The sequence below is a fragment of the Mustela nigripes genome, chromosome 3, assembly GCF_022355385.1.
Source record: "Mustela nigripes isolate SB6536 chromosome 3, MUSNIG.SB6536, whole genome shotgun sequence".
NCBI classification, from domain to species: Eukaryota; Metazoa; Chordata; class Mammalia; order Carnivora; family Mustelidae; genus Mustela; species Mustela nigripes.
The window spans coordinates 164138700-164164977 of record NC_081559.1 but is presented as its reverse complement, the minus strand read 5'-3'; the positions used below and the strand labels follow the sequence as shown (position 1 = coordinate 164164977).

The following is a 26278-nucleotide window of genomic DNA, read 5'->3' as shown; positions in this document are numbered from 1 at the left end:
CAGCTGTTTTGTCAATGTTACATATACATACATATAAGTACAGTCTGAAACCTATGAGTTTAGTACTTGGTTCAGTAATATAAAATCACTAACAAAGATTGTCTCTTTAAATTTTTATTGTATTTTAATCCCCATGCAGAATTTTACAAGCTGGCTTATAAAATGATTTGAAAGTCAATAATATGGTTTGGAGCAACATACCAAAAAAAGTTTCCTACTACGCATTTTCCAAAAACATACAAATAAGGGTTAAAACACAACTTTAATTTCTATCAGGCAGACAAGGCCTTTACCTGAACCCTAGGAACAAAAGGCGTTGTTCTTCTACTAAGGCTTTGGCTCTGGTAAGCAAAATTAAAGAAAAAAGCAATAAAACAAAACCAAAAAGGACAACACGCTGGAACTAAAAGACCAAAAGTAAAATAAACACAGAAAACTATCCCTTAAATATACTTTTTACATAACAACATATATCTAAATTAAGTACTTCAACGAAATGAATAAGTTAATCTTGCCAAAATGCTAAAACATATAAAAACCATATAAAATCTTGGAATTTTTCAATGTAATCAACATAATAGGAAGTAAGACTGAATGTAAAATAACACTCTGGGGCTCATATACTCTGAAAGAATGAGTATAAACATAATCCAAGAGTCAAGAAATTTCAAGTTTCACCCTTAAACACACTACCACAGAAAAAAATCATAGTCCAAGAAGATGTTTCATGAAAATGCATCATAGGATTATAGTGAAAAGTAATCTGTAGAAGTAACTGCATGACTTCTCCAAAATACGTTTAACAAAAGTTTAAAAAATATTAGACAAGTTGGCTTTAGCATTTCTTTAAAAAAAAAAAAGTAGATAAAAGTGTGCAGAAGACACTGGATTAATTAGTTGATTCACATCTTAAGAATTTACACCAAATTCAAGGATTTAAACACCATTTTAAACATTTATTAGGTATCACTCAAGATAACACTGTTTGTTGCTAATCACACTTATTAATGATAATACCTCACTTCTTTTTATTTATGTAGTTCTTCATATTTTTCCAAGCTTTTACTGATACTTTATTGCAAGTTCATTGCTTCCAACAACATTAGGAGGTAGTTGCTATTATGCTAATTTGAGACGAGGAAACAGACACAGAAAAAGGCTGCAGACAGTTGCCTATACTCAAAAAGAGAGTTTAAAGGTAGAAAACAAAGCTGGGTTCTAAAAAAACAAAAACAGAAAAGGAGAGAGGAGAGAAGGGAAGGGAAGGGGAGAGAAGAGACAAGAAGAGAAGAGAAGGGAAAAAAGGAATGAGAAAAAAGAAGAGAAAAGAAAGGAAAAGAAAAGCAAAGCCCAGTCTATTTAAATTTAAATCAGTCTATTTCAAATGCCCAGAATAAAGTCAAGTTTTCTTTCTCTTCTGGCTTATTCTGTTTTCACTTGAAAAGAGTTTCCAAATAACACTACAATAATCAGAATTTTGTGTCTTTATTAAGGCAGGTCAATGGTTAAATCCGTAACAAAAATCAGATGCACATGTCTGGGTTCGGGGATGGATTTCAAGGCATTTAATTGTTTTCTTTCACCAAGATTCCATCCCTTTCTTCATACTTCTCATGGATATCTCGCTTGTCTAATTCAAAGAGTTATAAATAGAGGCTTCAGACCTTTCCACTGTTATAAGGAAACAGATAATAGGCAGTCGGAGGACGGTTGCCTAATTCAACTATCATCAGATAGAGACTGTTAAGACATAAATCTAAAACCCAATCTCCTTAAAAGACCTTAAAAGCAGACCTTAAAAGCAGGTATCAATCATTTAAGTCATCTTTCTCTCCAAAAACCAAGGCTGTCTCAAATCTAAGCCATTTTCCTTTTCATGTGGAGACATTTCCAAAGGAAGAAAGAAATCTTTAGAAATGGAGTATGTTACTGATACCTTTCAGCATAATCCTACGTGGTTACTTCTCTAGCAAATGGGCCAGGGATGTATGAAATGCATAGAGATTGACAAGGCAAGCTGAACAAAGGGACTAACAAAACACTCTATTTGGAAATAGATTTTATTTTCCTTGTTCTCTCACCTGTTCTGCCTGTTTTAGACCCAAAGTAGCAAGGTAATAGAAGGGTTTTGAAGTAAATATTACTTCACAAACTAAAAAAAAAATTAATTTGAGACAAACAGCATTTTGGAATAAATTAGTCCTTGAAGGCAAACATTTGACATCTTCTAAAATGGTCTCAAATGAGCAACTCACAGATTTCTGAAGTCGGTAGTCTACAATCTACGGTAATTTAAAACTAATCTTCACCTCTAAATTTATACATTGAACTTGACTATAAAAGCATATTTTTCTCTTGCTAGTTTTTTAAATGGAGATGAAATGCAAACAATACCCTAAAAGTAACCATTTTAAAGGGTACAATTCAATGGCATTTAGTACATTCACAGCACTGTGCAACCACTACCTCCCTCTAGTTTCAAAACCTCGTATTATCCCAGAATATACTGTACCTATGAAGTAATCAATCCCCATTCCCTTATCACTCCAACTCTTGGCAAGGACTAAGCAGCTTTCTGCCTCTATGGATTCTGGATATTTCCTACAGGAATGGTGAAATATTATATATGGCATTACAATTTGTAACTAAAAACATTAACGTATTTTAAACTGGAAATATCTGTAACAACTGTCACAGAAGTGAATTTATACATAATTTGCTTTGCATTTTTAATATCACTCTACCATACTGCACTACCATCTTTAGGGCATTCCTTTTAGGCAATGCTTCTGGAATAAAAAGGTTGTGATGACGAGGCATAATAAACAAAAGCGCAAAGGAAAACACTTTCATTTACAGAGGTTTAAAAAGGCTATAGAATTTCTAAAGAGGTATGAAGAATACATACCTATTCTTCAGTTATCTATTCCACTTAAATGGGCATACAAAATGGATATGTACAATATTTGCAAATAATCACTAAAAATAGAGTCAGAAAAATATTAAAACAAGGTAATGTAGGGAAACATTATAGCTGCAAATCAACCACAGACCTAGGAGTTAAATAAAATATGACTGTCAAAAAGAATCAATGTGTTCCTATAGAAAGAATTTTGAGCCATTCCTCATTTTTAAAAAGAGTTGATGGCTGTCTTTTACCTCAACGTTCTACCAAAAACTAGCCAAAGATTCCAGATTAATTTAAAAATATTGAAAGAACTACAAAAGCAATCCTCTACAGAAGGGAACTGTTGAACTGTGTTAGAACACGAGTTTTAAAACGAATCAAAATTAGGGAGTGTTGACACTGAGAAGGCTAACCTATAGTCCAGGAGTCATAAACCTGAGCTCATACCGAGTTTCTCACCAAATGTATTAATGACACTTTTACAGTTATGCCCTAGGATAATAACAAGCGGCAGCAGAATTCAAGCATAGAGAGGAATTAACCTGCATAAATTTTTAAAAATCATCAGTAACCTTGAAGTGAACGTTTAAACAACAATTTAAATTCTATGTATATTTCTATTTGAGAAAATATCAGTCCATGAACTGACAAATATATTAGGAGGTCAGCTCACATACCATACAAATTATCTTTGTTCTCTGCAATTAGCAACATCATAAACTTCTGAGTTATGAGCTCAGGTAAAATCTCACCAAAATAAAAATTTATAAAGGTAAAATAAGTAGAAGGAGATAGGAACTGTAATGTTACCTTGGGGATTCCTAGGAATTTTCCCAAAAAGTGACATATGTGGATGTATTTCCTAAACTCTATATCATTAGAGCAAAAACTGTCTCCAGTTCATAGGCATAGGATTAAATATATTAGAAATAATATATCTTGTGGTTTTTTGCATGCAAAGAATAAACATAAAATTAAGTTTCATGAGGATAAAATCCATATATATCTTATCACTGTTATATTCCCAGCAACTAATATTATGGCTGACCTAGGGTCAGAACTTAACATATATTTCTTGAAGAGATGAGTGAAGATTCATGTTTATAGCAATATAAATTAAGAACAAACAAGATGTCCCATAATAGCAAATTAAGTTAAAATGATATAATATGTAATAATATATAATAGCTCTTAAAATAATTTTAAGAAAAATATTTACAGAAAAAATTTTCAAGAAAAAATGTACAATATGTGACTAAGTGAAAAAGCAGGTCTCAAAATACTATGAACAGATTTATCACTTTTGTTTAAAAATCGTATGTATGTGAAAAGTTACATTTGAGTGGTGGGATTATAGGTGATTTTGATTTTTTAGTTATTTATCTATACTCTCTAGATTTACCACAACAAATATGTATTATACTTATTAATGTTATCTTACTGGAACATATCCTTTCTAAGTCATAAGAAAGTGATAAGATGTACACATTTTACAATTACATGGACTTTAAACTAACACCATTTATAAATGGAAATCCTATGACTTTAAATCATTAATTATACCCTTAGAAGTAAAACTTCATGTCTATATTCCCCCAAATATTTAAGTCTTACCTTTCTAGTATATTCATTTTGAAACATGATAAAAAATAGCTGAATTTGAAATTTGTCTAAATGCCTTTGCTATGCTCCTCCATCTTCCCCCCTCCTCCCCAGTCCAATTTCTATAGGGCTTTGGGATTTCAAAGACAGTAACAAAATGGTACTTACTTACTATGAAAGTCTAACTTCCACTTCCACTCCCTCCTCCACCCAATGAAGCCAATACACACACACACACACACATACACGCACACATGCACACATGCACATACACATTTATGTACTGGCATCATCCAGCCATCCTAAGTATTATTTAAAGATGGACTATTTGAAAGGAGCCATAATAATTTAATAAATAATCTTAATATTATCACTTTCTAAAGTGCTGGAAGAAAATACATATACATTTATAAATGACAACATCTATGCTGTCAATACATGTAAAAGAGTAAGTAGAAAGATGCTACTTATAAAGAAAATGAAAAAAGACCACTGTCTTCAAGTGAAAAAGTTCAATCTGTTTATGAGAGAAAGGAAAAAAAAAATAATAAAGAGAAGAAATTCATTTTAGTAAAACATTTACAAGCTCCTAATAGTATCTCAACTTCTTTCTTGCATAATCTTTCTGTTATTGTCACTTTTGTGATCAAAATAGCTCCAGAATAGATATGTCTAATAACTATTTCAAGAATTTTAATGTTAACTCTGCTTATACTTCCTATGGCTTTTAATTAATAAAAATTCTTCAGTAAAAATCATATACCTCCTCTACCCCCAAAAAATAAAAGGAGAAATTACATAGCTGATTTTAAAAAAAAAGCTTTTCCTATTGTTCTTAAAATAACAGCCCAAGAATAGTTTAGTTTTCAATTATAACATTTTTATCCAAAATTCAATGTCTGGATTTTGAGAATCTAAATAGTTCTTAATACATATAAAATTGCAAGTTTAGTAACTCATCAGCATTATGTCTCTAAAATGCAACTGGATGAATTTAGATATTTTAATATTTTAAATAGTTTAAAAAGAGAATGACAATTGAAGAAATTGATAAAAAGTGAGGACTCAAATTTGCAAAGCTCTTCTAATACAGGCAGAATATGCCTAACTGAATTTTTAGTTTTTATACAAAATGTTCAAGATTAGGGGTCACTTACTATGAAATCACCAGTATACCCAGTTATTATATATTTCCCCATTTATTCAGTTTTGGCTTGCGACCAAAGCTTTTCAAGTATAATACCTCAGCAATATTCATACCCCAATTATTTACTATGAAATTCATACCAAATTTCCTTGAACTTGAAAAGCAGGGAATGTATAAAATTTACTTTCACCTTAAATATACATCTTTGTACAGTACAGCAATCTGATTTCTCTCAAAAGTCTAGGACAAATTATAGTCATTTTAATATATTGAGCAAAAATCATGACCTTGAATTTTGGAATAAAATTACTAAAGTAAAGGTTTTAGATATCCCCACAAATTCTCTCATTAAATTCTAGAAAATCTAATATAATCTAATAAGAAAACTCTATGCTAAATAATTAAAGTTAAATTTCAAGAAATCAAAACTACTGATAATGTGAAAACTGATGGTTAAAAGCACAATTAAATTCTAAAAAGGAGTTGGTTTACAAAAAGTTATTGTCACATAGTAATAACAGTACTTGGTATTCCAAAAAGAGAAATTAATGTAGTGATTACATACTGAAAGTTGTCCAGATAAGTATTGTGGAACATCCCTCAACATGCCTGGACTCATGGGAGAGGTAACGGAAATAGAAGGGCGATCCATTTTTTGAGATTCAAAAGAGCTAGAACCTGAAACGGTAATTATACATAAAGAACAATAATGATTATTCTTCCTTAGTATTTAATAATCTTTACCATATTGCTTTTAAATTATTTATTTATTTTTAAGACTTTATTTTATGTCTTTATTTTAGAGTCACTTATCATTGTGAAATAAAAGCAAAAAATCTACTTTAATAGTATATTCTTAATTATTATACGATCCGATCACTTCTCATCAACTCCATTGCTACCACCAATGGCCTAAGTCACCAAATTAAATACTAAATATCAAAATAGTTTTCTCACTACTCTCTCTGCTTTCATCCTTGACTCCATTTGAACTATTTTCCAACACAGTAGCCATATTTTAAAACATAAATCTCTCCTCAAAACCAACCTGTGTAGTTCTGATTTCCCACAGAATAAAAGCCCAAAAGGAAGTAGACTTTACAGTGGTTCACAAACTCTATGCAATCTGGCTGCCATGTCTCCCCATCCTTCATCCTTCCCACTGCTCACTCCAGTGCAGCAATACTTGCCTCCTTGCTTTCCTCCGGCACATCCTAGGATTCCCTGCCTGAGACACTGCACCACTTGGTCCCTGTCCCTGGAAACCTCTTCCCCCACATAGCCACTCTTCCAAATCTTTGCTCCAATCACTTCCTTTTCAATATGGTCTCCCCTGATCAACAGACTTCAAATGGCAACCCATCTCCTCTCTTCTTTTAGAACACCCCTTACTTTATTCTCAATCAATCAAGAAATTTAGTTCAGTGGAAAAAAGCCATTTGTTTAACATCTGAAATTGCACTCAAACACAAGTAATAAAAAGCACTTACATATTTAACATTACTTAAACTTATTTGTCTATTGTTCCATTACTACTCTGATGCCAAATCAAAACTACTATCCTGTTTTCTAAAAAGAGAAATTAGGATATGACTCACTAGATTGTCCCAAGCATTCCCCCCACTTACTGAGGGGTAGTTTACAAAGTAGTAAATTTTAAAATTAGAAGAAATTAAGGAAGGAGGGAGTGAAACTTGTAGGAAAGATGGGTATGTTCATTATTTTTGTTGTGATGATGGTTTCATTTGTACATCAAAACTTACCTCATTGGGTACTTCAGTGCTATTTATTATAGTGTACCTTAATAAAGCCATCTAAAAATATATAGTAGTTAAGAGGGCGTGATTAAAAAACACTATCTTAAAATATTATAGAATTTTGTACTTTATCCCATAATAATATGAAATAATACTAAATTTTTCATTTATACAATAACTATGTATTTGATAACAAGATTATTCTATTTCTTATTTCATATTAATAGACAAAATACTTCATTTGACCCCTGGAAAATGACAATATTAGTATTTTCTTCTAGAATGAATGAGACTTACTGGACTCCAGTTGTGCATGTGTGCTATCAGGGATTCTAGGGATATCTCTGAAATGACAGAACAAGAAAGCAAGAAATTGTTTCCACAATTAATGCAACTGCTATTTTTATGATCATCAATCAGTGTAAAATGAACAAAACTGTGTATGATAGTAGTGTTACATAAGTAAGAGAAAACAAGCTGTAGTACTTTATTGCTAATCAAAGTGTTCTGAACTAACCTCAACTACTTCGAAAGGAATAAACAGTCATATGATTTATAGAAGACTTACAAAAATATATTTCATTTTCTATGTGTTTTACTACATGACTGCCCATTCTAATAAATTTTTGAATTTAAGACAGGTTTTACGATATATTTGAATCCTATTCTCTTCTTTAATCAACAATATTGAGTTATAAATAAAGTATCACCACAAGAAAAATTTAAAGATTCAGATTGTGGATGAAATTTTTTAAATGTATTAACTCCATTGAGGAAAAAATGCAAACAGGTTTTTCTTTGGGACTTACAAATGGTAACTGAATTTATGCCAAAAGTATGGACATTTTTGTTGGAGATTTTCCAGGACTGACAGATTTTAATAGTAAAGGTCATTCAGGAAAAGTATATAAAAGAATATTTATGAATTTGAGATATTAAGCAAAAATATGATTATAGGATCATTACTTTGAAAGGAACCCTTCAATAAAACTAAGTTACCAATGTAAGTCATTTTCTCCAGCATAAAAAGAGATCAAAATAATATAGTCTGATCATTTCCTAAATGAATGACAACAGGGCATTGGTATTCTTCAAAAAAAAAAAAAAAAAAAGAATTTTTATAGCTTCCACCCTCAAATACTCTTACCCCAAACTTGCACTTAATAATTTGCTGTCATTGTATATATATTTCCTATAGCTTTTACTTAGTTATAGGTATATCTCTTACATTGGCTTAGAATATAAGCTTCTATAAGGGAAACACTGCTGTGATATTTAATGAGAAATTATCAGCATACAGTACAAAAGACTGTATTTATTGCCAACTTTTGGAAATTGCTATTTGAATCTAGAGGTAAAATATTACAAACGCCACGGAGTACTTTGGTATTTGCTTATTTTTTGTCTGTTTCCTTAAACATATCATGCTGTTCCTTAAACTGTTCCCTCTGTTTAGGAACAGTGTATCCTTGGGACCTCTCTTTCCTATGTTAAAATCTCCATTTTGAAAAAAATATGTAAAATTCATTGACCCTTATTTTCACAATGTAGAGGACTACAGTTCGTGAACTTTCTTTTAGAAGTAATTGTTACTATAGTCTCCTCCTACTATGCCGTTAGCCCCCTATTAAGCTAATAGACAATTAAAAAAAATAAACATCTAAATATTTCTTCTTCTATAATAACTGTATATTCTGGCATGATCAGATAAAGAAATGGCATGATTTTTGGTGAGCTGTTTTAGCAAAAAAGGAGAAAAGAAGCACTGCCCTCAAAACAATAATTTTTATAGAACAATCAGATTTTTAGATTGCATACTACAAATGTGCAAGAGTAGTCAACTTATAAGGTATGTTCATAAAATACACAAGCCGACTCACCCAATAGGTCTTGAAACAACAAGCTCCACTTGTGGTTCAGGTTTGGATTCCAGAATGATGTTATACACTTCTTCAAATGTGGCTCCTTGCAAAAACCTTCCATTCCATTCTAATACTTCATCACCTAGAGTATATTCCAGTAATGATAATCTTAGAAAGAAAACTAATCCCATAAAATGCCTTTGAAACCAAAGCACCCTTAAACTGCAATGAACTTCAAAGAATAAAGTCACTGTCATGAAGTATGACATACTGAGAACAGCTCCATTGGCATAACATTTGATGATAAGGATGATTAGTATTTTTACCCAAAAGGACAAAGGTCTGAGGGATAAAACTACATAAAAGTTATCTCTGTGGTTTCTAAATAGGAGTCTGATTCTAGAAATTATTAAAATCTGTTAACTCTTTGAAAATTTTATGACTATATTCTAGGTTTGTCAATATCTATGCAACACACAGCAGGGTGGCCGGGACAGGGGTGGCGGGGAAAGAAAGAAAAGCAGCAGACTCCCTGCTGAGTGAGCGGGGAGCTGGATGCTGTGCAGGGCTCAATCCCAGGACCCTGGGACCATGACCTGAGCCGAAGACAGACATTTAACCAACTGAGCCGCCCAGGCACCCTACAGTTTCTTATACAAAAGGCTTAATACTTATCATCTTATCATATTCCCTTCAAGGCACTCAAGGATCTCTCCAATAGTATCCATTACCAAAGAGATAAGGAATCACACGTTGTAGAAAATATGTATTTATCTATAATGTTTGTTTCCTAAACTGTTGGAATTTTTTAAAAAATGAAGCCTTATGGGAAGCAAAATAGATTAATACTAGATACACAATAAGAATATCCATCAGCCAAAAGCATCAGTAAATATAAAAAGCTTTTTATCTAATGTGACTCAAGAAATAATAGTTACATTTTCCATTAAGAATAGAGATTTTTTATTTAAGTTAAAAATGAGTTCCTGATTTTTGGTCAAATCATTTCTAAGTGAGGATGACTTTTTCATAACTACTTCAGTTTAACAGTTTAAATATAAATAATCAAAGATAGAAACCTACCTGGTCTAAGATGTCCTACAGTATCAGCTAAACTTCCTTTTTTTACTTTGGTAATAAAAGCACAAAGCCGACCTGATTCAGTCATCTTTCCTCCTACAACCTTTTAAAAGAGAAAAGTGTTAAAACAGGCATATTGTTCAAAGAAACATAGTTGAAGATTCAAGTAAAAAATAACTAGATAATTTGTAGCTTTTAAAACTATAATATTCTAAAAATAATTTTTAATAATATGGTGTTATTAGAAACTGACTACATGTTCCATGAGTGGACTTTTTTTCACATATTCTAAAATTTTCACAATTATTTGTTTAAAAAAAAATCACATACCTTAGAAAGAACTTAGTAAACTGTAATTTCTCTCAGAATTGTTTTTATCATTTCCAAAAACATGCTCTTACAGTATTATATAATTATATTAACGTTTCTAGTTATAGATTTCAAATATCTTAATCACATAAATATTTGTTACTTTGACTATGGTAAGCCATCACAATTCCATTATTTAGTAATCTTTCAGGCTCATTGATTAATGTAAGTGATAATGATGGATTTTCCCTAAGAAAACTACAAAATGTACTTAATCTCATTATAACTTATGTAAACTTCAGGCCATTTGCATTCCAATTTTTCTATTTTTATGTTTCTATTAATGCATATCTTTAAGAAAAAGGAAAAATAATTATTAGCAATAATGCTGTGGAGTCATATGGGTACCTGTAAGACTGGCCTCTTACAAAATTAATGCTTGTGATCAACTACCATTCAAGCAATGTATCAATTTTATAGCATGTTAAGCAAATAATAGTAATTAACTTCATTAAGTTTTTTTTTCTCTAAATTGAGTGAATGTTATCTGAATTTTAAAAAATCACTGGCTTTTTCTATGTTATTTATTCCTAAGTTGCAGTAAAATACCCTCAGTTGCAATCCAGTTCTTATTAACTAATTAGTCCTATGTTTGATTCTGAAAATTAAATGTGCAGATACTATGGAATATTTTAAAACTTTCCTGGCTTGATAAACTTTAATAATAATAACTAATGATACTTGATACTACCATTATTATTAAAATCTTACAGAGTGCTAGCTACTCTGCTAAATGCTTGTATATTGCTGTATTTAAGTTTATTATAATAATTCAGTAAGCATTATTATCTCCATTTTATAGATGAGGAATCTGAGGCTAACAGAAGTTCAGTTGCCCTATGTCATGTTGCTAGTAATGACTTACCAGGGATTCAAACCAAGACTTCCTGCCCTCTCCTTTTTACTGCTTTAACACTCTGTTGGACAGATCTGGATTTAAATCTCACCTCCATCATCATCTCTGTGACCACGGGCAAGTTATGACACTTCTCTAAACCTATTTCTCATCTGTTGCATTAAATAATCTGATAGAAGTAAAGGGCTCAGATCAGGGCCATCTGTGGGGCAGCCACCCAATAAATGTTAGTTGGCCGATTCCACTTACCCCCAAAGTTTTCTAACATCTCACTATATTCTATAGGACAACTTCCATGGCCATTGCTTAACTCTAAAAACCATTTACTCTTTTTTCACTTCAGTTGTTAATTCACCGTACAGACGAACAATAATAACAACAAACCAACAACAACAATAAAAAAATAAAAAATAAAAAAGAGTTCTATTTGATCTACTTACCAAATAACTACCTGGTATTTTACAGTCAAATATAAATTAATATTTATAGTAAATCTCCTAACATAAGTATTTTTGAGTTTCCAGACTTTAAACAGTATTCTCTTTCTCCTACACACGAATACACACAACGCCCACATTTTCCTACACTTAAACAAAAATTACATTCTGATTGTTAAAAAACAAAATTCAACCGACTAAATTCGAAGATCTAATTGGCTTTATTAAGTGATTCATGAATTGAACAGCATCTCATCTAGTACGCTGAAGACAGGTCTGCTGAGCTCAACAAAAGAAAGGTTTTCAAAGGCAGAGAAAGGGCATTAAAATACACACACACACACACACGTGTATATAAATATATAAATGAGGAAAGAATTTATTAGCAAGGAATGCACTGTTAAGGCAAGACTGCCCTCCAAAAGGGAGACTATCAATAAATTTCCTAGTATTGCCCAGGAAATTCCCATGTTGACTGGATAGAGGTTACACTAATGGGGGGCTAAAACTGTGGTAAGTTAGGGATATGGGGCCTTAACCTAAGTGATGCTATTTGAGGCCTGTGGTTTTCCTTTAAACACTGTGTCCTAAATATATACATTCCCAAGTTTGCATATTTAGTAATTGATTAAAGCCATTGTTTTAATAGTGTATAAACACAGATACAGCCTTAAAGAACAAACTGTATAAATAAAATAAGTTTGAGAGCTGTATTCAGGATTCAAACATATCATTTGGGTTTATTTTCAAAATCATATATTTAAGTATTATTGTGGAATAAGTAATACTTGGAAATGAAAAGGTTTGGGGTAATGAGTGCAAATACTTGGGAATTCTTGGAAACAGGGGGAAAAAAAACACCAAGCTAGCATAAATTGGAAAGAGTTGTTAAATTTTTGCTTTTCTCATAAATCAGTAAGGAGTGGAGAGCCAGAATCTCGTATTTCATCACATACCTTCAAGCCAAGCATTGCTCCTGAATCTCGAGGCACACTTCCATCTTTTAGACGCTTATTCAACAAAATGCGACCAATTAAACGATCTCCATCTTTAGATGGCTGCCACGTCACAGGGTGCTGACATATTACATCAACAAACAAAAAAATTAATTTTCTTTTATGATAAATGACCCCTTGTTGTACAATATATCTAAACTCCAGATTTCCAAAGTCTTATGATTACACAAACCAGTTTGCATTTAACACGCTCAATTTTATAATCTCAAGATTTTTTGAAATCCAATTATTGCAAATTCTTACAGTGCCCTGACACATTACTGCAGTTATATTGTTCTATGAAATCTGAGAAATCTTGAAAATATATGCAAACTACCTATACACTGAAGATTAATTAAAAATTCACATAACAGAAAAGATAGATTGAAATTCTAAGAGGTTAGATTCATTTAAAATGATATTTTAATATTCAAACACTACTGGAGATTTTGAAAGACTTAATTACAGTAAAAGTTAAAAGCTAAAATTATAGAAACACATCAAATTTGAACCTATGATGGGGCTTCTTTGAAATAGGTTTCTAGATTAAAATTATAAAAATACACAAGCCCCAGTAACTTTTCAGTTGAATCTGCATGAGAGAAAGAGACCTAATTCGAAGGTGAGGCTAGTTTATATTTCTCACTTTTTGTAGGTTCACTGGTTCTTTTGGGTCTTTAATCTATTTAGTAAATTAAGTTTATTAGATAATTCATGGTATATCCACTGTTAAATAAGCTTGAAAATATTAGGAGTTTATCTCTTTCTCAGGGCAGAGCCAAACCCTTTAAAAATTATGACACCATCCATTATAAATTGTATGTCAAATAACAAAGTAAATGATTTGTGTAATCACAGTTTCATAGTCATCGAAAAGTAACATGCACATCTTCATGCAAAATTTGGCAAGCAAAAGACAAGTTTCAATTTATATGGTAAAAAGATTTCAAAAGTCTCACTATTCTAAAAGCAAAAATAATAAATACCAAAGCAGATGGCAATGGTTCTAGTACTAATTAATACTACATTAAAATGCTATGACAATAAAACAAAAGAGCAAAATGACAGTGAAAGGGAAAAAAGAAAAACAACTTTTTCTGTGCAAACAGACCCAATTATCTCCCTTTTGCCTGGGATTGAAACTATTAATAATTTAATTTTCATCCCAAGGAAAATATATGCAAGCAATCAAATAAGCCAATCCAAAAATTCTTTATATTTGTGGTTTATAAAAACATCACAAAGTTCTCTCATGCGACCATAGACAAAGCATTCCTTTGTTCCTAATTTTTTATTTCATTTACTTATTTTTTGGTATGCCGTCCAACAACAAAAACAGCAAAGCAAGCAAGAAGTATTTTGGTTTGTTTGTTTGTTTTGGTTTTGTTTTTCTTTTCTGCACCTTAAGAAATGCTACATTGACCCTTGAAATGCCCTGTCCTTTTATTATGTTCTGTTTGAATGAGTGACAGAGAGCAAACGAAGACCAAATGAGCAGGTTAAAAGGCAGGCTCCACAATGTCAGTACCTTATCACTATGGCTATGCTCCTCGTTAAGGGTTGTGCTACTACAGGTATCTACCCCAGAGTCCTTAATCTGAGGCTCAGACCATTCCAAGTCCTCTTCCAAAGAGTGGCCACCAAAGTACATCATTTTCTTTTGTCTCTCAGACCTGGTGTTAGAGTCCGACAAAACTGCCTGCTCACTAGTTTTTCTTTTTCCCTTTTGACTGTCCCCTACAGGTGTGGGATAAAAATAAAACAAAAATAATAATAATAAAAAAAAGATACAAAAAAAGAAAACATGCAAAGGTGTAAATAAAAAAGGAAAAGTGAAATGAAAAACGAAAATTAAATAGTAAGGCTCCACATGTCTCACCAAAGACATTGGGGAAGCCTCACTGCTATGCCAAGACGTATGGTCCAACCAGTTGTAATCCATGTCTCCTGTGAGAGTCAGACAGACAAAGAGTGCAGTAAAGGAGACAGCGAAAGAAAGGACAGACAAAGACATTATAAACATTTTAAACTATGTGATCCTGTCTGGTTTCAAGAACTTTGTCTGCAGCACTCACTATATATACCAAGAGAAAACTAAGATTCCAAATGAGCCAAATTTATAGAATGTAGAATATAAAGTTTATGTACTCTAGATGGATCCTACAGATCAAAAGTTCTGCAAGAAGAGAAAAGGCTAATAATAAACAGGAATAGAAATGAAAAAATTATATATTTTGAAAAAGAAAAAGACTATCCACTGTGTCTGTTATTCATGCTATTTTTTTCCATGCTGGCCTACAGACATGAGTTTGTTCTCCAAAGGTTAAGAAACATTAAAAACAAAAAACAAAAAAACAAGTAATTAAATGTTGTTTCTGGATGTAGTATGATATTCTTTATTCTGGATGTAGTATGAAACGCCCCCCCCAAAAAACAGGGTGGTTTAAAAAAGAAGAATTGGTTACACAAAAGATTAATTTTGTATGAAAATGAAAAAGACAGTGTCACTGAATTTCTACTAGTAAAAATAATATCAACTTTACTTAAATATCATGAATTACTTAAAATTACTTTGAAATTATTTTTCAAATTTTTTGCAGAAATTGCATTCTCATAAAAGGTATGTCTTTATAGTAATTTTGTCAGATAATGTATATAATTGGCAACTAAGAAGGAATATCCATTTCCCAGATTTATGTGCTCCTTATTTGCCTTACATTTAAAACAAATTCTTTTTATTTTATATGTGTACATATGCATCTTTTTAAGCTCCAGTCATATTTTATTTTTCTTAAAACTATTTACTAAATACCTTCCATTTGCTATGTATTGTGCTAAGCTCTAGCATAAGGACTAAAACAGTGAGACACAGAACAGAGTGAAGATAAACACAATAAATAAATCATGAATGTCATACAGGAGAGTACACTATGAGAGAATATAATAAGTGCAAAGGGCAGAACTCTCAAACCACCATGAAACAGTATAATAAGAGCTAATGCAGATTTTGGAGTCAGCAATGACCTTAAAGAAGTGATCTTTAAAATAAGAAATGAAATATGTGGCCTAAAGCAAGAAGATAGGCAGACAGAAAGTGGAGGAAAGAACATCCCAGGAAGTAGTGAAAACAGAGTATTCTAGAACAACCAATGGAACACCAGTGTGTCTGAACCAAAACAAATCCTAAATGAGGCGAGGCAGCACAAACCAGCTTAGAGAGGACTATTTATGCTATATTGAAGATCGTGGATTTCATTCACTGAAGGATTTTAAGCAAGATGTTGACATGAACTGATTTACATTTTAAAAAGATGAATCTAAGTACTAACTCAAATTGGGTTGGAAGACACCAAGTTAATAGGCATTTGCAATAATCCATGGGACAGGTAATTATGGCTGGAACAAAGGTGACAGCAACAAATAAGGTAAGAAAAAAGGGAACTGAGAGATGTTTTGGAGGTAGAAATAAGAAAATTAAGAAAGACTGAAGGGGGTACCTTAACTGGCTTAGCCAGTAGAACATGTGACTCTTGATCTCAGTGTCATGAATTTAAGCCCCATGTTGGGTGTAGATATTACTTTAAAAAAAAAAAAAAAACTAAGAAAGACTGAAAGAGTCAAGGATAAATCCCAAGTTTCTGGCATTAACAACTGGATGGAAGGAAAAACTACTTATAAGATGGAAAAAGCTGGAGGAAGAGCACTTTTTATTAGAAAGGGGTAGGAAGGAAATACTCTATTTATAGAATTTAATATGTCATTGACTATAAAATTCACATCTATTAAAATGATAGAAATATGCATCTTAGAATTTGTTAAGTATGGTGATTGATTTTGGATGTCTTTTTCAAAATATTTATAAGTTATTCAAGTAGGCATATAAAAAATCAATTTGTTAAGCTGTAGCAAAGAAAAAGTCCGAGCTGCAGACATAAACTGGAATTACTAGCACACAAATTGGACTAAGTGGATCATTTAGAAACAGAAGATAAAGTAAGATACGAAGAGAAGCCCGACTGCATTCTAACATTTAGAGTTTGGATTGAGAAAAGGAGAGGCTGACGAGCAGGCCAGAAAGAAAAGGAGGAGGGAGGGAGATGGATTTCTCCAAGCCAAACAGAAGAGTTTCCTTGGCAAGAGGAGAAAGTAACTATGGTGAATGATTTCCGTATAATAGGTAAGATAAGGAACTGAAAAGTTTGCATTTGAACATTTGCAACATGAAGCTCAGAGGATGTTAGAGAAAACACTTTGGATAGAATAATGAAAATTAAAATCTGTTCAAGTAACTGAAGAATCAAAGGGAGACAAGGAAGTAGAAAAATTGTGTGTAGACAAATGGTTCCCATGCTGAATGGCATAAGCCACCTCACCCCGGGACTTGTTAGAAGTGCCAGATTGTCAGGCACCAGCCGAGACTTAAGTAATCAGAAATTCTGTGGATAAGGCCTAGCAATCTGTTTTTTAACAACCCACCAGGTGATTATAATCTCAATAATGTTTGAAAACCACTGGAGATAATACTGTTAAGAAGTTTATTTGTGAAGAATGATGAAGTTGGGCTATCTAATATACACAGAATTCACTTGGTAGGGAAAAATATTCTTTAATCTATAAAATAGAGAAGTGCTTCCTCATCTTTCTCATGGCACAAATTGACAATTATAAATTTATGGCTACCCAAAAAGTTAAGAGTATTTATATCTCAGAAAACCCTTTGAAAATATAACATTGCTCCATACAGAAGCACTGATTAATCTCCAAACTGAATTAAATAAAGTGTAGAAACCCTAAATGAAAATTCTTGGCTGGTTTATGTGAAGGTGTGAGAACGCAGCTCACAATCTCTCTTTCTACCAATGCCTACAACCAACCAAAAAGGGCAGAAATGAAGTTCTTTCCTGAGTAAATAAAAGACAAGCTGATTAACCATTTGAAGCCAAATCAAAATATTTGACTGACCAAAAAAAAAAAAAAAATAGTGTTGTAGGTAGCCAGTAAACATTTGTTGAATTATTAAAAAATAGAATTACCTAAGAATTAGATACAGTAATCAATGTAAATCATACACAAAATAGTCCTCAACCACTAGGACTGTTAGTATTAATATTCTTATTTGGTATAGCTTCAAAGGGCAGAACTAAGATAATAAAATATTCTTCCCTTAGTCACATTTCAAAAATGTATCCTTACGCTTTCCAGTTCCAGAACAAGAAAAAGAAGACATAGAAAGAACCTAATGGAAATTTTAAAATTGAAAAATAACTGAAATTTAAAAAGCAAATGGATGAGCTCAACTGTAGGATGCAGAAAACAGAGGAACAACTCAATGAACTTGAAAACAGAAGAGAATACAAATCACCCAATCTGAAAAACAAAGTAGACTCATAAAATAAAATAAAATAATAAAATAAAATAAAAATAAATAAAATAAGTGAGGCCTCAGGAGCTTGAAGAATTATAACAAAAGATATAAAATTCATGTCATTGTAGTCCCAGAAGGAGAGGAAAGAAAAGCTAAGGTTGAAAAAGTATTTAAAGAAATAGTGACTAAAAAGTTCACAAATTTTTAAAACATGTAAGCTGAGCCTACTGATTCAAAAAATTACATTAACTCCCAAACATGAAACACTCAAAGAAATCTGTGCCAAGACACACTGTAATCAAACTAAAAACTAAACGCAAACTGTCTTAAAAGCAGCAAGAGAAAAACAACACCTTACCTAAAGAGGGAAAACAATTCGAATGACAGTGGATTTCTGATCAGAAACCTTGGAGGCCAGAAGAAAATGGAACAATATTTTTAATTGCTGAAATAAAAGAATGTCAACCCTGAATTCTAAACATGATAAATTATGTCTCAAAAATGAATGAGAAATAAAGATATTCTCAGACAAAAGAAAACTAAGAGAATTTGTCACCAACGGACCTACCCTAAAAGAATGACTAAAGAAAAGTTCTGGAAACAAAAATAAGCAAAAGAAAAAGAGGAAACCTGGAAATATTGAGAAGGAATAAAGAACATGGTAAGCATAAATATGGGTAAATACAACAGACTTTCCTTTTCCTCTTGGGCTTTCTAAATTATGTTTAGTGTCTGAAACAAAAAGTATACATTGTCTGATGTGCTTTTTGATATGTATAGAAGAAATATTCAAGAAAATTTCATTAGAAACAGGGAAAGGCAAAGGAACTTAAGGTATGCAAGGTTTCTCCACTTCACTCTAGTAAAATGTAAACACCAGTAGGATGTGATGTGCATATGTAATATATTACCCAGAGCAACCATTTAAAAAATATATCTTTGCAAGGAAATAAACTCAAAAAATATTACAGATGAATCAAAATGCAACTCTTAAAAAATGTTCAAATAACCCACTGGAAGGCAGGAAAAAGAAAACAGAGAAATAAAAATCAGAGGAAACAGAATACAGAGAAAGAAAATGGCAAACAACAACAACAAAAAAATGCAGACTAAAATCCCTCACGAACACAGAAATACTTAACAAAATATTAGCAAATAGAATTCAGCAATAATTAAAAAGTATTATACACTCTGATCAAATGGGGTTTATTGCTGGAATGCCAGACTGATTGAATATTGAAAATCAATGCAACCTTTCATATTCACAAATTAAAAGAGAAAAATCAGATGATCCTAATCCTTGATGCAGAAAAAAAAAATCTTGATAAAAAATAAAAACCTCTCAAAAAACAAGGAATATAAAACTTGCTCAAATAAATTATCAACCAAAAACCTATAGCTAGGATCATACTTAGAGGTAAAATGCTAAATTCTCTACATGAAGAGAAACAACCAAAATATCTTTCAATAGGCAAATGACCAAACAAACTGTGGTATATCCATACCATTGAATACTACTCAGTAATAAAAAAGAAAAAACTATTTATACATACAACATAGATGGACCTCAAGGGCAATATGCAGAATGGGAAAAAAAGGTCACAAAATGTTACATACCATATGATTTCATTCATACAATATTCTCTAAATGATAAAATTATAGAGATGAAAAATAAATTAGTGGTTAGCAGAGGTTAGGGATGAGCAGGGGGAGGAAAAAACGTTACTACAAAGAAGTAACATAACAAAGATCATTGTGATGGTATAGCAGTTCTGTATCTTTATAAAGAAGGGGTTTATAAATCCATATATGTGATGTCATAAAACTATATAAACTATATAAATTGATGTCAGTTTCCTGGTTTTGATATTATGCTATAATTATACAAGATGTAATCATTGAAGGACATCAGGCAAAGGGCACACAGAATCTCTGTGTACTATCTTTGCAACTTCTTACAATTCAAAGAAAAGTCTAGAGTACCACTTGTCAGCATGACTTAGAGAAAATCAATGCTTCAGTTAGGAAGTTACACAAAAAGCACACTAAATTTTAGGTAACTCTGATAGTCAATGATTCTATTACTATAAGCTAACCATACATAAATATGAAACCTGATTAAAAATAGTAATCAAAGACCCACATCTTAGGCTAAGATTTTTTCTTTCACTTACCTCTACTGTAAAACACAAACTAATCCAACAGTGCGGGGTGTGTGTGTGTGTTCTGTGTTGAATACATGGAGAAAAAGGGTCAAATATTCTATTTATTACATTTTTTTCTAAATCACTGAGTAAATGCAAGAGTTTATTAACTGTTTATGTCATTGTTTTCACTACTTTAGATTAACACAGGTTTTACAATTAAATCACATATTATATAAAAGTATTCTTAATATCCTCATTTTTAAATTTAACCAAACTGTAAGGTCACAGCATGTGGTGACAAAGAATTTTGTAGCTAGAGCCATAAAACCTATGTTAAAGTATCTGTTTCATTCTTTATTAATTTTAGGACTTGGGCAAGTCAAGTAATACATTAGGCCCCATTTCCCCATCCATATAAAAAGAGGTTAATTGTGGTATCTCACAGATTGTTGAGAGGTTTAAATATGATAATGGTAATGAAAGTTCTCTGCAAATTGTAGAGTCATCCCCATTTGACAGTATCATCATCATTTTCAAAATGAAATAATTAAACATTCTAAAATAGATAGGGAAAATTCATTTATAATCTTTTATTTTTCCTCTCATTTCTCTTCCTGATATTTTGCCCTCCTCTTCAACTCGTCAAACTATAAAAGTTGGCATTTCCCAACCTGAAACACTGATTCTGCAAAATGTTAATAGGTCAAGTAATATAAAGGTTTTCTAGTCAAGTTTGGGAAACTCTAGATTTAATAAATAGATTTCTGGAGTGGAGTCCTTCTCACATAGTAATGACAATATGTTTCTTTATAAGAATTATATAACTTAGTTTCTACAAACCTAATTGCAATACTAACGCTTCTAATGGAGCAAGTGTTTCAGGAAACTATTTTGAGACATAACGCCAAAACCTTCCTGGAGGGTCATTTTTCTTCATAAAGTAATGGTTAAAACTGATAATAAGGTATAAGTATTTCCCCCCATAAAGAAAATGTTCAGTATTAAAGGAGACTCAAAATTTAAAAAAAAAAAAAGTTACATAGAGTGAATATTATTCTCTAAGGCGATGGTTTTCCAACTATGTAGTTGGAAACTATGGAGTTGCTTCAGAAACAACTGTTAGGGTGTGCGTGGAAAACTGATTCTAAGGTGGTGCCCCATTATCCCCACCTTGTGGTGGTCACGCTTTTGCTCCTAATTAAGGTGGAAAAATGACAAGGTGATGGTACGTCACTCCCATGATAACATTAGCAAGACTGCAGAGCTAGTCAATTTGCTCTAGAGATTTTCTTTGGTAGTTTGATGAAGTAAGCAGCCACGAGGAGGAGCCCAAGTGCCAAGGAACAGCAGGCTGTGTTCAGGAACTGTGGGTACCATCTAGGAATTTTGGTGGTATCCAGTCACAAGATACGGTTGACAATTTCACTGAACGTGGAATCAGATTCTTCCTCAGTTGAGCCTCCAGATAAGAACACAGCCCAGCCAATACCCTTATTGTAGCTTTGAGACTCTAGGCAGAGTGGACAGCTAGGCCATGCTGAAACTCCCAAATAACAGAAATTATAAGATAGCAAATACGTGTTGTTTTAAACTACTAGGTTTGTGGTAATTTGTTCCTCATACACTGCCAGACTCCAAAGCAGCAAATTTTAAAGATATGGACCAAAACATAAAAATCAGTAGACCTAAAGGGCCAGATAGATTCTTTAGACCAAGTTTCAACCTCCGAACCAAAGCCAAGCTACTCAAAATACATTAGCACTTTAAGGAGAAAGATAAACACTATTCATAATTAGCATGGTTTTTTTTTTTTTTTTTTTAAATCTTGCTCCTTGGGGTGCCTGGGTAGCTCAGTGGGTTAAGCCGCTGCCTTCAGCTCAGGTCATGATCTCAGGATCCTGGGATCAAGTCCCGCATGGGGCTCTCTGCTCAGCGGGGAGCCTGCTTCCCTTTCTCTCTCTCTGCCTGCCTCTCTGCTTACTTATGATCTCTCTCTGTCAAATGAATAAATAAAATCTTTAAAAAAAATAAATTAAAAATAAATAAATAAATAAATAAATAAATCTTGCTCCTTTAGTGCTATTACTATATTCCTCTTTAATAACATGTGATTTTAGTCAATTTTAGTAAATCATGTGTTATTAAAGAAGAATATATGGATAACACAATGATGGTATATGTTATATCCACTAGAATTCATTTCAATTATTGTACAGTATTTAACTGTTCTTAGGTTCTGTGGGTACAAATAGGACCTCATGAAACTCACATTCTAAAAAGATAGATAGATAAAATATATAACACAGCATAACATAGTGTAACATAACTTAATATAATATACATCATTGTATTCTATTTCATTTCATCTAAGTTGCTATCAATTATAATATATACCATTATTTCATGTATCACTAAAAAAATGCTACCATTAAACAATAAGTAATGGTAAGAATTATCTCTAGTCCCAAGATAGTATAATGTGGAAAAATTTGCTTCTTTGAATCAAAATTGTGGCATTTCATGAAAAAATTATGGATTATTCAGAAAAAGAAGAGATTAATACTTAGGAAATGTTTATAGGTGATATTTAAACTGTACCTTGAGAGAGATAGTAAATTTTTACTTACTGGAGGCTTTTTCTTTCTTAATGGAAAACAACATGTACAGTCTTGGCAAAGAAAGGAGACTATATCAAACTATTGCTGCCAATATGAATATATATAATATCTTGGGAAATGTTAAGTAGTAGAATATTAGCAAATAATCTTTCCCTCAACCTGTAATTGGGTATGATTTCATGATCCACACCAGCAGTACTCAGCCACTATGTTATAACACAGTTGTAAATTGTCACAAGTAATGCTACTACTGATAAAGTTATGTAATTTACAAATTACTTAATTTTTTTAACAAAAGTAAATTTCAAAATAGAATTAATTCAAATTTTCATCTATGCTAATGTCAATCTCAATTTCTTTAATGAAAAAGAAAGGACAGGAGTACAGCTACACAAGAAATTAGAAATTATCTGTATCACTAGGAAAGGAATATGACCTGAGTATAAATTATGTTTCATACTGGAAACAACGTTTGGGAATTGTTGATCTTTATTATCAACTCGCATAACTAATTTTATCAGATGTAAGATAACATCAATTGTTTTATGTATTAAGAGAACAATCAAATGCTTGGTTTAAAAGGACAGCATGGTTTCCTTCTGACATCATCTCAGAACATGTACATTGAAAGCTGTGAATCCATAAGAAGTCTACTTCAAGGCTGCCATGCTGTCGAGTGATCACATAGAGAGAGAGAGAAATACCTGAAAAGACTCAGTTGTTCCAGCCTCACCAACCCCCACGCTCACTGAGCTCCCAGACCAAGAATGAACAGAGACAAGCAGTCCATGCTAAGCCTTATTCAAATTCCTACCCAACAGATACCATGAACATAGTAAATGCTGTAACACGGAGGACATTAGAAGAAGGAAAGGAAAAGTGAGTTGGGGTGAATCGGAGGGAGAAACAAAGCATGAGAGACTGTGGACTCTGAGAAACAAACAGAGGGTTTTGGAGGGGTGGGGGTGGGGTATTAAGGAGCATGGAGCACTGGGTGTGGTGCATAAACAGTGGATCTTAGAACTGAAAAAATTAAATAAAATTATGATGTTCAAAAAATGGTTGTTTCGTGCTGCTAAGTTTTGGTGTTATTTGTAGTAACTGGAATACACACTCTACATGATTATCTTAACCCTCACAATAACTATTTAAACTAGATAACAGGGTTATATTTTGCAGGTGAGAAAAGTAAAATTCAAGTAATTTGCCCAAGATCACATTATTAGGATATAATAGAGCCAGGATTAAAAATCCATGTAGTCTGTCTCGAAAATTCCTATTGTTAAATCCTGTGCTAAAAATAAATTCTATGGAATTATTATCCTAGAGATTTTATCTTATTTAGTAACTTGAAGGTCACATAATCCAAATCAGCCTCTAATTATGCACAATATTAAAAATAACTCTTGATTAAGTAATTACTTTGCAATGGATTTCAAACAATTTTAAGGAGCTATCTAAAAGTGGCTAAAAATAAAATTAATCCAACACCAGTAAGCAAGAATAAAAACTATTTAAAAATCCATTATTTCAATTTTAGTAAGTATTCCTCTTGTCATTTGAATATTTGGGATATATTAATTTAATCTGAACTGAGATGACCTCAATCTCTCACAATCAGGAAAGTAAGGTCCATAAGAATCTGCTTTCTATAACTCTGTGTGAAATTTACTTATTTATTGTTTCCACGTTATTGTTGTTTTTAATATTTTATTTATTTACTTGAGAAAGAGCAAGAGTGAGAGAGAATGCACAGAAGGAGGAGAAGCGGACCCCCCGCTGATCAGTGAGCCCCACCCAGGGCTCAGGCTTGATCCCAGGACCCTGAGATCATGACCTGAGCTGAAGGCAGATGCTTAACTGATTAAGCCCCTTCATGTTGTTCTTATAAATAGTTCTAATTTTATGTTTTTTACTTACTAATTCTTCCATTTGTTTTGGTATTATGTAGTGTACTCTGAGGTTTATAACCAAAGCAAAAGAATCTTTTTAAGCTAAGATATAACAGAGAAATCATACAATGTTGGAGCAAAAAGAAATCATAAAAACATTGTTGCATTCATTCACTCATTCATTGTTCCATATAGTCACTGATTTACTAAAAAAATATCTGTTGAAAGCCTACCAGGTGCCAAGTCTCAGGCAAATTTCTGGGATACCACAGGAAAGAACACAGACAAGGTATCTACCTTCAAGGAGGTTACATAGAGACTAGTAGGAAAGCAAAACAAAACAATTAAGAAGCTCATTCTCTATACTTAAAAACAACAACAACAACAACAACTGTTGTAGCCTCTGACATACAGAGTGGTACATGGAACATACACATTAACTGAATAAAATGATGAATTAAAATAACAAGTCTAGTCATTTCTACACTTCTTTACCCAACAGAGACTTCTTCCTAACAAAACATCCAAATATAGGCTGGTGAAGAACAGAGTTTGGTTGAAACAAAATGGAAGCTCAGATGTTCATCTATATCCTCATAACCTCTTCAGCAGTTCTTAAAACATTAGCACAGAGAGCTGGTGGTTCACTGAGAGTAGTTTTAAAAATACTGAATTAGTCTACTTTCCTCATTCTAGGGGAGAAACTAAAACGCAGAAAATTAAATAACCTTCCAAAAATTACAATGGGGTCACTGGCAGAGCCTATAATGGCACCTGTGTCTTCAATCCATTGCTCTTTCTAATACAGCACACTATCTCTTTATAAAAAAAGAATAATTTGGGGTGCCTGGGTGGCTTAGTGGGTTAAGCCTCTGCCTTTGGCTCGGGTCATGATCTCAGGGTCCTGGGATCGAGCCCCGCATCAGGCTCTCTGCTCAACAGGGAGCCTGCTCCCCCCAACCCCCGCTCTGCCTCTCTGCCTACTTGTGGTCTCTGTCTGTCAAATAAATAAATGAAATCTTTTAAAAAAATAAAATAAGTTAAAAAAGGATAATTAACAAACCTATCAAGCACACCAGCTCCTCAATGGCTTATAAAGTTTTCTTTTCTTTCTTTTTTCATTCCAAACATCATGTATTTAACTCCCCCAAACATAGCCAAATGAATACAATTCAGATAGTACTTATCCATTTCTTGGTAATAGAAAATACAGTTTAAACATAAATTTTGAGTTAAAATTGA

General features: G+C 32.4%; 1 protein-coding gene across 45 annotated transcripts in view; it reads right to left on the bottom strand.

Annotated features, from left to right (window-relative positions):
* RIMS2 (regulating synaptic membrane exocytosis 2) overlaps positions 1-26278 on the bottom strand; it is a 600488-nt gene that overhangs the window by 277375 nt on the left and 296835 nt on the right. For 24 of the 45 annotated variants that reach the window (XM_059394973.1, XM_059394974.1, XM_059394987.1 and 21 more), the window contains 6 exons: positions 14542-14750; positions 12975-13094; positions 10360-10459; positions 9295-9418; positions 7712-7758; positions 6223-6335 (listed from right to left, as the gene is read on the bottom strand). In XM_059394973.1, the coding sequence (XP_059250956.1) occupies positions 6223-6335; positions 7712-7758; positions 9295-9418; positions 10360-10459; positions 12975-13094; positions 14542-14750 (713 nt within the window). Of the gene's footprint in view, positions 1-293; positions 342-6222; positions 6336-7711; positions 7759-9294; positions 9419-10359; positions 10460-12974; positions 13095-14541; positions 14751-14892; positions 14961-26278 lie in introns of all 45 variants that reach the window. The other 21 variants (XM_059394985.1, XM_059394986.1, XM_059395022.1 and 18 more) reach the window with 2 other exon arrangements.